General features: G+C 38.6%; 2 protein-coding genes across 2 annotated transcripts; one reads left to right on the forward strand and one right to left on the reverse strand.

Annotated features, from left to right (window-relative positions):
* Positions 1 to 2,766: 2,766 nt before the first annotated feature.
* On the reverse strand, positions 2,767 to 3,410 carry LOC117566258 (uncharacterized). The gene is made up of 2 exons (XM_052004573.1): positions 3,087 to 3,410; positions 2,767 to 3,017 (listed from the first exon to the last, which is right to left on the reverse strand). Exons 1-2 carry the CDS (start codon positions 3,298 to 3,300, stop codon positions 2,767 to 2,769), a joined length of 465 nt encoding a protein of 154 aa, XP_051860533.1. The 5' UTR covers positions 3,301 to 3,410.
* Positions 3,411 to 5,204: 1,794 nt separating this feature from the next.
* Positions 5,205 to 10,850, forward strand: LOC117571147 (uncharacterized transmembrane protein DDB_G0289901). The gene is made up of 15 exons (XM_034253153.2): positions 5,205 to 5,919; positions 6,380 to 6,628; positions 6,698 to 6,823; positions 6,887 to 7,120; positions 7,184 to 7,402; positions 7,464 to 7,718; positions 7,776 to 8,018; positions 8,077 to 8,307; positions 8,365 to 8,619; positions 8,681 to 8,947; positions 9,004 to 9,249; positions 9,315 to 9,557; positions 9,614 to 9,952; positions 10,012 to 10,152; positions 10,211 to 10,850. The coding sequence occupies exons 1-15, from the start codon at positions 5,205 to 5,207 to the stop codon at positions 10,732 to 10,734; spliced, it is 4,287 nt and encodes a 1,428-aa protein (XP_034109044.1). The 3' UTR covers positions 10,735 to 10,850.
* Positions 10,851 to 13,686: the final 2,836 nt, after the last annotated feature.

Below are 13,686 nucleotides of genomic sequence, written 5' to 3' on the forward strand. Positions count from 1 at the left end.
CTTTCTTGCGCTCAAAAGTATAGTAAAGCTTCACACATTAGAATCAACTTAATTAAATTGTAATTGGATAGACTTTTTTTTTGTTTTTGAAGGAAAGCCGCAACAACAAATATTACTCCCAACCCTTCGTTTGATGTCACTGCGCTCGACACGTGCGCCTCGAGGGGAGTGGCAAGGGGGAGGGTTGCTCTATTAGTTTCAGGGTTTATCTCTCTCCCACCCACTTCGCATCTCTCATCTGTTTAAAGCCAAGTCTTAGCAACAACAACAACCCCGAAACCCATTCTTGTTTATGCAACGAAACTAATTTAAAGTACTTCACGCGGCGGTCGACTAATCCGACGCACTGTGTGTGATAACTTCGTTAAGTTGTTGACGCGCGCATACGGGACAGTAATAACAATAAGCTGATAGTAATTAAATAGCACAGACACGTGGCCCTGGGAAGAAGCTCAATAATGTTGTCATGACTGGGAAATGTTTTCTCTGGGAAAACTAAAGTTGTGAAAAGTGATAGTTTGACTATGCGAAATTTTCTCAGTATTTTACAATATAATAAGCAGCTATGCATTGTTTATTTTTTAACTACTTTCAGTTGTAAATTAGATACTGGGTCCATAAACTCAGCATTGAACAAAGAGGCGATTATAACTTTGTGGATGCAGGAAACGTATGTGAAAATGTATGGTGTTATAATTTAATAAACCATCAGCGAGTAAAAAATAAATGCTAAAGAAGTAACGAGTAGCGAGTAGTTTAATTAATGCCACGAGTATAAAATGGCATATGTGATTTTAACAGATGTAAATTTAAATTTCATCAGCGAGTAAAAAATCAATGCTAAAAAAGTAACGAGTAGTGAGTAGTTTAATTAATGCAACGAGTATAAAATGGCAGATGTAATTTTAACAGACGGAAATTTAAATTGCTGATGAAATTTAAATAATAAAATAAATAATAATAATAATAATAATAAATAAATAGTAAAAAAAAATGCTATAGAAGTAACGAGTAGCGAGTAGTTTAAGTAATGCAACGAGTATGAAATGGCAGATATTAAGCTATGCATTGTTTCTTTGCTACTTTCATTTGTATGTTTGATTCTGTCTCTTTAAACACTGAGAAAGTTATTTAAAATAATTCCCTGCTTTTTCTCATTAACACAACTTGCTTACAATTTGCAATTTCTAGCACTCCGTTTACAATGTGTGCTCAGTGAGCAGTAAATTTGTTATAATTTACTAAATAGCATTTCACATAGCTTTCATAATTGTGGCCTGCATTTGGTTACCAATTATTTATGTAATATGTGCCACAAAGATTCTCTCGGTGTGCGTGTGTTTCTGTGTTTTTGAGGCGTTCTAATAGAATTCTCTTTGATGGCTGCCACACACACACACACACACACACAGACACATCAACATTTGCCGTCAACTATTTGCACAATAAATTCCGAAAATCTTTAAACGAATTAAATTTCATTTGTTTACGACTCAATGAAAAGCCACAAAGCTTTTGCCAATGGGCTTTGTCTGACAGTTTTGCTGGTCGAAAATTTCAAGTGAGCGTTTTGTGGGTGTCTCCTACTCTCGCTCCCTCTCTTTCCCCCTCTCTTACTCGCTCTGTGTGTGTTTTGCTTGTTGAAACACAAAATTATAGCTCGTATTTTTTGGCACAATTAAGACTTGTGCACATAAACGCCCAAGTTGACAGCATTAAGAACTCTGCTCGCAAAACTTTTAATTGAAATAATTCGTTTTGGGATTGGCAACAAAACTTCACAGAGCGAAAGAGAAAACTTTGCGGCTTGTTTTCCTATTCCATTGTGTGAGGCAAGGGAGTCCTCCTTAATGCAGCTTGTGTTTTACAAATTGGCTCAGCTCAGTCCATCCAATGCTTGCCGTCAATCATTCCCAACTGTCAATCATCATCAACAGCAACGAACATTGCCAACTGAACGTTCAATTAGTTTATGCAAATGCCAAACCAATATGATGTTGTTCGAGAAGTTCATAAACATTGCGAGTGCTAAATGCTAATAATGTGACGAGTGACGTGCAAATGCAATGAATGCCAAATTTAAATGTTGCTTTGAGCAATTAAGCTCAAGAACATAAACAAGTTAATGTAAAGACAGAGTAACGATTTGTAGTCATAAAGTAGCGAGTAGGCAAAACTTTCAAATAATACAGCTAATGTCGATTTAGTTGCTTTATGAGATTGATTGTACTGGAGAAAGCGAGTAAATAATTAGTCTTAAGAATATAATGAGTAGTTAAAGCAACGATTATTAAATGACAGGCAGAAGAAATCGAGTAAAAATTTAGTCTTAAGAAATTAACGAGTAACGAGAAGTTCAAGTGATGCAACACGTATAAAATGTCACTGTGAAAAAAGTCATCTATTAAACCTCGAAACGAATAACGAGAAAATTTTGCAACGACTATTTCAACGTCCTTCAATCTGACATTAAATCAGTAATTGATTCAGCGAGTACAAAATGGCGAGGGCGATTTTAACAGCTATTTAAAGGAAAACAACTTGCAATTGAGTTTGTAATTTAATACTTTGCAGAAAGTCATTTAGGAAAACTAGAAATAGTAATGAGTTAATTTTCCAACGAGTATTTCACGTCTTTCAATGATCTAAAGAAAACCTAACGAGTAACGGTTTAATGATTCAACGAGTATTTAAATTTCCTTTGCCAATTAATAAACATAATCTAAATATTTGATTTTTAAAACTAACGAGTGACGACTTTATTCATTAGTATATATAGCCCTTATCGTTCATGAACTTATAGCAGACTCGCCTAAAGCAAATGCGACGTCGAGTGGTTGCTACTGGGCTGCTGCTGGTGGTGCTCGTCGCATCGGTGGTGCTGCTGTTGGTGCTGCTGCTGCTGCTGCTCGACTCTGTGGCGTTTGTGGCGAGAGTTGTGCTGTTGCTGCTCGTTGCTTCGGTGCTCTCGCTGCTTTGGGAAGTGCTAATGGTACTCGAGTCTGTGGCATTACTCGCTGCAGTTGACTCCGAAGTGCTGCTATCGCCAGTCGTTGCATTTAAGGATAATGTGGTGCTCTCTCCACTCTCGGTGGTGGTGGTGTCATTTCCATTGGGAGACTCAGTGCTCGTTCCATTCTCGGTTTCGGCATCTAGAAAATTCATCAGCACATCCATGAATTTAAGTATCGAACCACGATCCTCCGAGCTAAAAGTTTGAGCTGTAGTGCTAGCACTTAGCCAAGCACCGCTGGCCAAACCAATGAGCAGCAGTAACACAAAGCGTTGATCGTTTGTCATAGCAGGAGAAAGAGAGTCTTAAGGTTGTTAGTCGAAATTTCTAACTGGCTGTCAATTTCGCATGATTTGTGTATTTATAGAGAGAAGAGCCGTTGTTGGGTTGCAGCCTGATATCTCTATGCGGAAATCGCATCACCCCAAAAAATTATCCACACTGAGCTCAAGACACGTGCACTAGAGAAACCAACTGCCGATTGCCAGCTGGCAGACAAACTCTCAATCTTTTTCTCTTTCTCTGTGTCTGGGTCAACTTTAGCTTCAAATTTCGCCAGCTCGCGTTTCAGCTGACTTCTCTAATAGCTCAGCTGCACACGCAGTGCACGTTATCAACTTTTAGGGGGCTCGACAAACAAAAAAAAGAGTGTAGAAGATACTTGCGGTAATCTGAGGCGCTCAACAACAACGTTGACATAGACTTTGCATAAGCTTAGCTACAATGAATGAAAATGTCGAGTGAGAATGAATAACAAAGTGAAATATTATACTGATAATGCAATTATATTTAAGAAACAAAATTGTTTTAATGAAATTGATCGGTTAGATATGAACTCACATTCATAAAAGCGAAGACTGACTCAACGTGTTGAGTTGTCCAAGTTGATGAATTCATTTGCGGCTCATTTTCAGCATAATAAGATGATTTTTAAGTAAAATACCCAAAGTAAAATAATAATACTGCAATGCTATGATTGTGGGGGAAAAATTATAGATTGTTTAACAAAAATTTGCCTACATTTTAAAGGACTAAAGAGTAGTAGAATTTCATACGATACAGTCGCCTTCTAGCAGTCAAAGAAGTTGCTCTTTGTTATGATTATATTATCTGTAGAGTAGAAAATATTTTGAAAAGCTATAACAAGGAAGTACTTGTAGAACTTTAGAAATAGTTGACTTATTGACTTCTCGCTGCTTCGTAAGTGACGAGTAACAAGTAACAAGTAAATAACTTTCTTGCCTTAAATTTTTATTTCCCATCATCCTTTTCTTTAAATAAGTCGCTTACTAAATAAAGGCTTTCAGTAACTATAACTTTTTTTAATTGTCGCGGAAAATGTCATAAAAAAAGTGTGTAAGGAAGAACAGTATTTAATTTTTCAATTAATCCTATTGCTTTCACGATCTAGCATACAGATTTTCGAATGAATAAGCAACAAATAAATAATTTCTTTCAATTTGAATGATTTAAAATTAAACTCCTAAGTTCCTTTAATACATTTTCAAAAGCCAATGAACTTACGACTATGAATAGACTAGCTTTGCAAAAAAAAGAATAATGATTAGACAATACTATAATTAACTCAATCGTTTTTTAAATGCAACTACTTGGAATTCATTTAAGAGTCATTCACTGTTAGATAATGCCAAAGACATTCCATAGACAATAAAGATTGACAAGCATCTCAAATATCAGCTACACAACTATCAAGTAACGAGTCAGATAAACGACTGTGCACAAAAAACATGCAAGAAGAATGTGAAATGAGATTCGATACAAAAAATGTTAAAATCTAAAACGAAAACGTAAAAAAGCAGAGCAGAACATAAACAGAAACAGAAACAGAAACACAGAAGTGAAGCTGCAATTTTGTCAACACCAACGCCGATGGTGTTGGGCGATTTGTGAGCACGTTTTGCATGGCATGCCAATATGTGGCACATAACACGATTATCTGTGAGTTAGTGTTGCAATTTCTTATCAGCAGATGCGACGAGAATTCGCATTCGCATTTACTCACAGCATTCGCAGCATGATAAAAATCTGAGACAAAGACAGACTCAACTCGATGATGGGCAATAAAAGCCCATGACAGCAACTGAAACCGTATCAATCTCTCCGGTTACGTTCGTGGGAAAAGAAAGTAGCTTCTTGTGTGATCTCTTTTGTTTATACTGTTTTTTGGATAATGTGGCGGCTTCAGCTTTTCCTTTTGCTCTCCACCTGCTTCCTCATACCGCATGAGGCAAAGCCAACAACGCGTTCTCCCTCGCCCTCCCTCTCGACCACGCCCACGGTGGCATCAGCGATCTTCAAGCGCACCAACAACATTGGACGTCTGGCAGCCAAGGATCTGGCTGATCTTCTACTAGCTAGCATGCAAGCCCGAGGCGCCAAACTGTCGACACATCAGGAAGCCACAGTTAAGACTTTGCAGGACATGGAACCATTGGAAAGACAAACTGGAGCCGTATTTTTGCAGTTGGGCATGGATCTGATTATCGATGTGTTGATTGGCAGCAACACCGATGCCAGCTGTGATCGTGTCATCAAGGACATTAAAAACACCAAGGATAACAATAGTCTAACAATCAGTTTGAAGTCATTTATCGCCCTCTGCAAGTTCAACAACATCGAGTGCTCGCAGAAACAAGTTGTGCAGATCATCAAGTCTACCGCTGCCTTTAAGCAATCGGATGTTGCCGTTGAGGGTGCTCGCAGCACTCGCACTGCTCTGCAGCAGAGTGCCAAATCCTTCTATGTGAAGGGTGATCGCGACAGCATGATTGAGTTCTTGCAGGCGAGAAGCCTGAAGGAGCTCGTTGCCATCTGCAGTTCGTTGTTGCAAGTGTGCGGCGCGTCTGGTCTCGAGGCGCAGAACATTGTGCAGAATCTAGTTGAAAGTAAGTAACGAGATTCGAGTGACTAATAACGATTAAAAAGTGGAGTACAAATACATGACTCACGAACATACTTTTGCGAGTAAAGAGTGACTAATAACGATTAAAAAGTAGAGTAGAAATACATGACATGAAAACATTTGCGAGTAACGAGTGGTGAGTGACTAGTAACGATTGAAAAATAGAGTAGAAATACATGACTTCCAAAAAAAAAAACATAAATGAAAGACAGTCAAATTCTTCGAAGTAACGAGTATTGAAAACTAACGAGAAGTCCAAGCAACACTTCTCTAATCACGAATAGAAGTCACGGACTAGAAAGTGTCTAGAAATAAATAGCAATTGTATACGAGTAAGAGACAAAATCCTACAAAAACAATATGTAGTTACAAAGTACCAAGTAGCGAGTAGTTAAACTCAACGATCGAATCGCTAACCTAAATTATTTTGCTCATCTTTTCAGTGGGTCCCAAGGCAAACTCACAGAGTGCTGGCGTCAGTTTGTTGCAGGTTAACGGGTTTAGCACGCTGATTGTCTCGCTGATGGACAGTCTGACAACCATAGCGAATGGCCAAAAGAGTGGTTTTTGTGCCGCAACCGCCGAGAGCTGGATAGTGCGTCTACTCGATATGGGTGTGGCAAAGGTTGTGATTATGGGTCTATTGACAGCGCTTGATCGCTCGACTCCTGTTTCGCCCAACTCGCTGATTCGTAAGTGACGAGTGACGAGTAACGAGTGCACTCAACTCTAGTACTAATATATATTTTATTTGTTTACAGAACAAGGCAAATCGGCTGCTAATTTGGTGGACGCAGATGTGCCACTCAATAAGGGCGCAGTAACCTCCAAGCGTTCAAGTGGCTCACTGCCTTTGATTGGCAATGTGCTTGGCAACAATATTGGAAGTAAGTTAGGCTTCGACTTAATTATACACTATTCTCTAAGTTGATTCGTTACTATTTATTTAGCCGGACCTGGTAATATTATTAGCGGACAAAGTAACGTTGTTAACCAACTCGTTGCTGCTCAAGTTCCTGCTGCAGTTAACGCCGTAGCTCTGAACAATATTGCTGGCACAGCGACAGGTGCTACAGGTGGTGTTACTGGTGGACTTCTTAGTTCTGGACCTCTATCTAGCCTCTCTGGCCTTACCGGCTCACCGGTCAGCCAAGCGGGCAATTTGATTGGCAATAATATCATAAGTAAGTCAGCTCTGAAAAAATCTTTTTTTTCGTATGGTTATTAACAAAATTTTGCTTGTACAGCGGCTCCGAAAAATATAATCAGTGGACAAAATAATCAAGTTACCACGCTTATCGATGCCGCTGTTCCCGTTGCTGCCCAAGTTGCGGCCTTGAACTCTATCACAGGAACTACTAACGGCGGTGGATCTAGCGGTGGTCTTCTTGGTTTCAGCCCTTTGTCTGCTCTCTCCGGCACACCGCTCGGTTCAGCCGGCAATTTACTAGGCAATAACGTCAGGAGTAAGTTAGCACTACAGTTTTCTTTTTCGGGATCAATTCTTATTATATTTTAACTCTTCAGCGGGACCAAAAAATGTGATCAACGGCAGTAATAATAATGTCTTCAGTCTTGTCGATGCTGATGTTCCTGTAGCCGCAAATGTTTTGGCTCTTAACTCGATCACTGGCTTGGTTGGAGGTGGTTCAAACAGCGGTTCAAGCGGTGGTTCAAGTACAGGTTCAGGCAGTGGTTCAAGCAGCGGTTCAAGCAGCGGTTCAAGTGGAAGCACTAGCGGCGGTTCAAGCATTGGCAATGCCATTGGCAATAATGTTCAAAGTAAGTAGCATTTTGCTTGAAAAGTTTCAATTTCTAAAATTTTCTTTTCATTAACAGCGAACCCCAGAAATGTGATCAAGGGAAGCAACAATAATGTATTCAGTCTTGTCGATGCTAATGTTCCGGTGGCTGCAAATGTCTTGGCACTAAACTCGATTACTGGCTTGGTTGGAGGTGGTTCAAGAAGTGGTTCAAGCACAGGTTCAAGCACTGGTTCAACTTCTGGTTCAAGCGGAAGTTCTAGCGGAGGCTCTGGCGTTGGCTCTCTTGTTGGCAATGCCATTGGCAATAATATTCTAAGTGAGTTCCACTTTGCTTCAAAGAAATCAATTTCTAAATTTTTGGTTTACTTTCACAGCGGGTTCTAAAAATGTGATCAAGGGAAGTAATAATAATGTCTTCAGTCTTGTCGATGCTGATGTTCCTGTAGCTGCAAATGTCTTGGCCCTTAACAAGATTACTGGTTTAGTTGGAGGTGGTTCAAGCTCTGGTTCAAGCAGTGGTTCAAGCTCTGGTTCCAGCAGCGGTTCAAGTGGAAGCTCTAGCGGCGGTTCAAGCATTGGAAATGCTATTGGCAACAATGTTCAAAGTAAGATATATTTTCCTTGAAATGGTTCAGTGTCTAAAATTTCTTGTTCTTTAACAGCGGACCCTAAAAATGTGATCAAGGGTAGCAACAATAATGTGTTCAGTCTTGTCGATGCTAATGTTCCTGTAGCTGCAAATGTCCTGGCACTCAACTCTATTACTGGTTTGGTTGGTGGTGGTTCAAGAAGTGGGTCAAGCTCTGGTTCAAGCGGTGGTTCAGGAAGTGGTTCAAGTGGTGGTTCAAGCACCGGTTCTAGCGGAAGTTCTGGCGTTGGTTCACTTGTTGGCAATGCCATTGGCAATAATATTCTAAGTGAGTTATAGTTTGAAAGGTATCAATTTACAATTTTTAAATTTTTGGTTTATATTTACAGCGGGCTCTAAGAACGTGATCAAGGGAAGTAACAATAATGTGTTTGGTCTTATCGATGCTAATGTTCCTGTGGCTGCAAATGTCCTGGCACTCAACTCCATTACTGGCTTGGTTGGAGGTGGTTCAAGCAGTGGTTCAAGTGGCGGTTCAAACAGCGGATCAAGCAGCGGTTCTAGCAGCGGTTCTAGCAGCGGTTCAAGCAGCGGTTCAAGCGGAAACTCTAGAGGTGGTTCAAGCATTGGAAATGCTATTGGCAACAATGTTCAAAGTAAGTCGCATTTGCTTAAAATGGTTCAACATATAACATTTCGTTTTCTTTAACAGCGGATCCTAAAAATGTGATCAAGGGCAATAACAATAATGTGTTCAGTCTTGTCGATGCTAATGTTCCTGTAGCTGCTAACGTCTTGGCACTTAACTCGATTACTGGAGGCTTGCTTGGAGGTGGTTCAAGCTCTGGTTCAAGCTCTGGTTTAAGCTCTGGTTCAAGCTCTGGTTCAAGTACTGGTTCAAGTGGCGGTTCGAGCGGAGGTTCACTTATTGGCAACGCTATTGGCAATAATATTTTAAGTGAGTCAACCTATGCTTTAGTCCGATCAATTTCTAAAATTCTAACATTTACTTTTCTTCAATAGCTGGCTCTAAAAATGTCATCAAGGGCAATAACAATAATGTGTTTGGTCTTGTTGATGCTAATGTTCCTGTAGCTGCAGATGTCCTGGCACTTAACTCCATTACTGGCTTGGTTGGAGGTGGTTCAAGCTCTGGTTCAAGCTCTGGTTCAAGCAGCGGTTCTAGCAGCGGTTCAAGCAACGGTTCAAGCGGAAACTCTAGAGGTGGTTCAAGCATTGGAAATGCTATTGGCAACAATGTTCAAAGTAAGTCGCATTTGCTTGAAATGGTTCAACATATAACATTTCGTTTTTTTTAACAGCGGATCCTAAAAATGTGATCAAGGGCAATAACAATAATGTGTTTAGTCTTGTCGATGCTAATGTTCCTGTAGCTGCAAATGTCCTGGCACTTAACTCCATTACTGGCTTGGTTGGAGGTGGTTCAAGCAGTGGTTCAAGCGGAAGCTCTGGCGTTGGTTCACTTATTGGTACTCCCATTTCGATCGTTGGCAATGTTCTGAATAATATTGTGGGCGGTGCCCAGCCAAAGGATGTGGTTCAAGTTGTTGATCAACAAGGAAATCTATTGATGAACATTGCACACAAATCTGACTCTTCCGGCGATAGTGTTGGCAACGATATTTCCAACAACTTGACGAGTAAGCAAAGCTTTAAATGTGTACTTACATTTTTTCATTCATGAAATATTTTTCTTCAGCGCGTCCCAAGCAAATTGTGTTGGGTGACAACAGCAAAATTGTCAAGGTGGTCAACTTGGATGCCAATGTTTTGGCTAATTTGGATCTGGCAAATGCAATTCGTGGCAGCAGCGGAGCTTGCATTGGCAATAATATCAATAGTGAGTTTAAGCAGAAGTGTTTAGGGTTTTGGTATTTCTATACAATTTGTATTTTCAGGTGGACCCAATACTGTGATTGAAGGCAGCGGCAATGATGTTGTTACTTTGGTTAATCTTGATCTGAGTGCACTGGTTAATCTGAATTTGTTGAACGATATCATTGGCACCGTGGGCAACGATTGCATATCGCAGACTACACCACAGCCACCCACCGAGGAGCCTCCTACCGCTCAGCCTCCTACTGTAGAGCCACCGACTCCTCAGCCTCCTACACCTCAACCACCAACGCCAGAGCCTCCAACTCCATCCACTCCATATCCTCCCACTCCTCAACCTCCTACTCCACAGCCTCCTACTCCTCAGCCTCCCACTCCTCAGCCTCCCACTCCACAGCCTCCTACTCCTCAGCCTCCCACTCCACAGCCTCCTACTCCTCAGCCTCCTACTCCTCAGCCTCCTACTCCCAGCCCACCGACTCCTAATCCCAGCAACTGCTATCGTCGCTACTGTCGCAAGTGGCGCACTCGTCCCAGTTATCTGTGCTACAAGAACTGCGGCGGCTCCTACGTCTACAGGCCCTAAGCAGGCATTCGATAGAAAACGAGTACGAGAGAGAGATAGCAAGAGGAAAGATGATACGACTCTACTCTAAACTTTGGAATCTCCCCTCGTGTGGAGCTCTTCATTCACCTGTTATGTGTTTTACCCCCAAGATGCACCTATTTATTTTGACTAATTTCTAAGTGAACTTCTTTAATTTACTTGATGTATTGAAATACAACTGAATTATTTATTATCAAAAAACCCCCAAAAAAGTTTATCACTTCCGTGGATTTGACGCGTCCCAACAAACAACAAACTTTTGATGTATTCCCGTACCAATGCGGAAAATGCCATCAAAATGTTCGCAGCTGCCAGTATGCGACTTGAAGATACCCCTTAAATGAGATTCTAGTTTAAAATGGTTCTTAAGAAAACCTGTTAAAATTCCATTAATAATTTCAAACAACTCTTTTTATTAGATGACAACGAAATTTTCAAAATATTTATAAAAAATAGGATTATTATGAATTTAGAATATGTGATGAAGAAGTCAACAGCAAGATAATAACATCAAAAAAATTTATAATATATATTACTAAATATTTCGAATAAATACCACCCATCATCTCCTAGTATGCCTTAAAAAAGTCAACATCGAGAAATTTATCTTAAACATATTTTTTAAAAAGCTCGCTTTATAATTTCAACAAGCCTTTCATTAGATGATAATGCAATTTTTAGAATATTTATAAAGTATATAAAGAAAATAATATGTGAATAGACATAATCATGAAGTTAGTATCTGTCATGAAGAAATCAATATCAAGAAACTAAAATTTGAAAAGAAGTCAAGAAATCATATCTGAAATAAGTTTTTTTTAAAGACACTTTTAATAACTAATATACACCACAACTTTGACTCATTGGAAGACCTTCGACTTTTAGAAATAATATAGTACCACATATCATAAATTGATGGAAAAATATTTTACAACCTACTAAGAATCTCTGCGAAAACTTTCATTGTTCAAACTAAAATGTATTTCTAGGGAAATATTCAGTATACAAAATTTTTAAATAATATTATATTTTAACTTACTTAGGGGAAAATCCAAAATATATGAAGCCGCAACTGAAAGTAAACGAGAAATAAAAGATTAATAAAAAAATTTCTTCAAAAAAATAATTCTAGTATAAAAGTTAGTATTTTTTAATACTATTGGCTTAATATAAGCATGCTTTCTTTTGTTAATTATGTTTCTAGGGTATCAAAAAGGTAAACAAAATGCAATTACATTCAAAACGCAAAAAGTTTAAACAGCAAAAGCGTCGAGAGGTGAACTGTGTGGGGGAGAGCGGGAGGGGGAAACTTGGTATAAATAAAAGATAACATTATTAACACCCAAGAGCCAAGTCAAGCGCTTGGAGCATTCAGTTAGACAAATGGGCGTCAGCATTGACTCAATACGGAAAAGTTGCTCCGCTAGCTGTTGCTTTCGCCTCCCCCTCCCCTTCTCCATCCCCCTCCGCTAGCCTCAGTCTACCTAGAAGCATAGCCAATGCAGAACGTGCTCACGCCACATGAAATCATAATGAAAGCAATAAAAATATCACCAAAGTTGCTCACAAATACAAAAAATAAACTGAGAAACAAAAAGCAGCAGCTCTTGAGTTGCCCGTGTCGCAGCCATAATTGATGACCTGAGATAATTTGTTATGGTTATGAAACGTGAAACAAACGCAAACGGAAGTTGAAAATATGGCCGCAATTATAAATTTTGAGACCGACAGCTGTGTGTGTTTGTGTGTGTGTGTGTGCTGAGGTTGCTAGATGCGGGGTTGGCAAGCTGCTAATGATAAGCGATAACCATGAACTGAGCGGGTGTTAAATATTATTCAGCACCTCGGGGAGACAATTTGTTCCCCTCAGTATGCTGCTAAATTCTTAATGATGGCCCAGCGCACTTCTTCTTTATTTTGTTTTAGGCCAAGTCAGTTGCCAACCAACCTTGTGACTTCAATTTCATTGTTGTTTGAACGCAGTTCAAGTTGTTCGCTTGATTAAAGATTAGGAGTAACTTGAGAATTCAGCAAATGGCAAAGCTCTTTGCGGTTAAGCACTGAAAGCAACTTCGTTAAAGGTGTCAAATAATAATAATTAGTAATCCAATTAATCGTACTCGGAAATTTTATATTCATTCAAAAGTAGCTAAAGAAGTCTTTAAGTTCACAATGAACAAAATATAAATTGAAGAAAAAAACATTGTTTTGTATATCTACATATATATTTAATTATTATATTATTTTTATTTCCTTTGATCAAACTTTATTTTCCTAGTTCTATACTTAATTCATTATTATACTTTCCTTTTATATATAACTACAGGTGTGAACATTGAAATAGCAGTGCTTACAAAGCTTCTTCCTAAGCCCAAGTAACTTTCATTTTCTATATTAGATTAACGAAATATAAATTGTAAAAAAAAATATTGTTTTTCTATATTTATTTATCATATTATTTTTATTTAGTTTGATGAAGCTTTATTTTTATTTGCAATATTCTATACTTATTTCATTATTATATTTAACTTTTATATATAACTTCAGCTATTAACTTTGAAATAGCAGTGCTTACAGTGCTCGACTTATGTGTTTTACCCTTCATCATAAGCTCAAGATAGGACTTCCTTTCTTCCTTAATTTCACTTATATTTTCTATATTAGATTTACGTTTGTGCTCTCAACTTTAAATTGCCGTAAATGTAAAATGACCATCTAAAAAGATTGGCTTAAACAAAATTCTCGCTTTAAAGTTTTCGTCAAAGTTTTTTTTTTGTTAACTAATTACAACAAATTAACAAGAGATATAAATAATTACACAAAAAGTAGAGCAGCAATGAAAAGAGTGCTTTAAAAACTGAAGAATTTCGCGAAAATAAATCAATATTGTGCCTCTGAAAGTTGTTGGTGAAATTGAAAATGCAGCAGACT

The sequence above is a fragment of the Drosophila albomicans genome, chromosome X (assembly GCF_009650485.2).
Source record: "Drosophila albomicans strain 15112-1751.03 chromosome X, ASM965048v2, whole genome shotgun sequence".
Classification (NCBI taxonomy): Eukaryota; Metazoa; Arthropoda; class Insecta; order Diptera; family Drosophilidae; genus Drosophila; species Drosophila albomicans.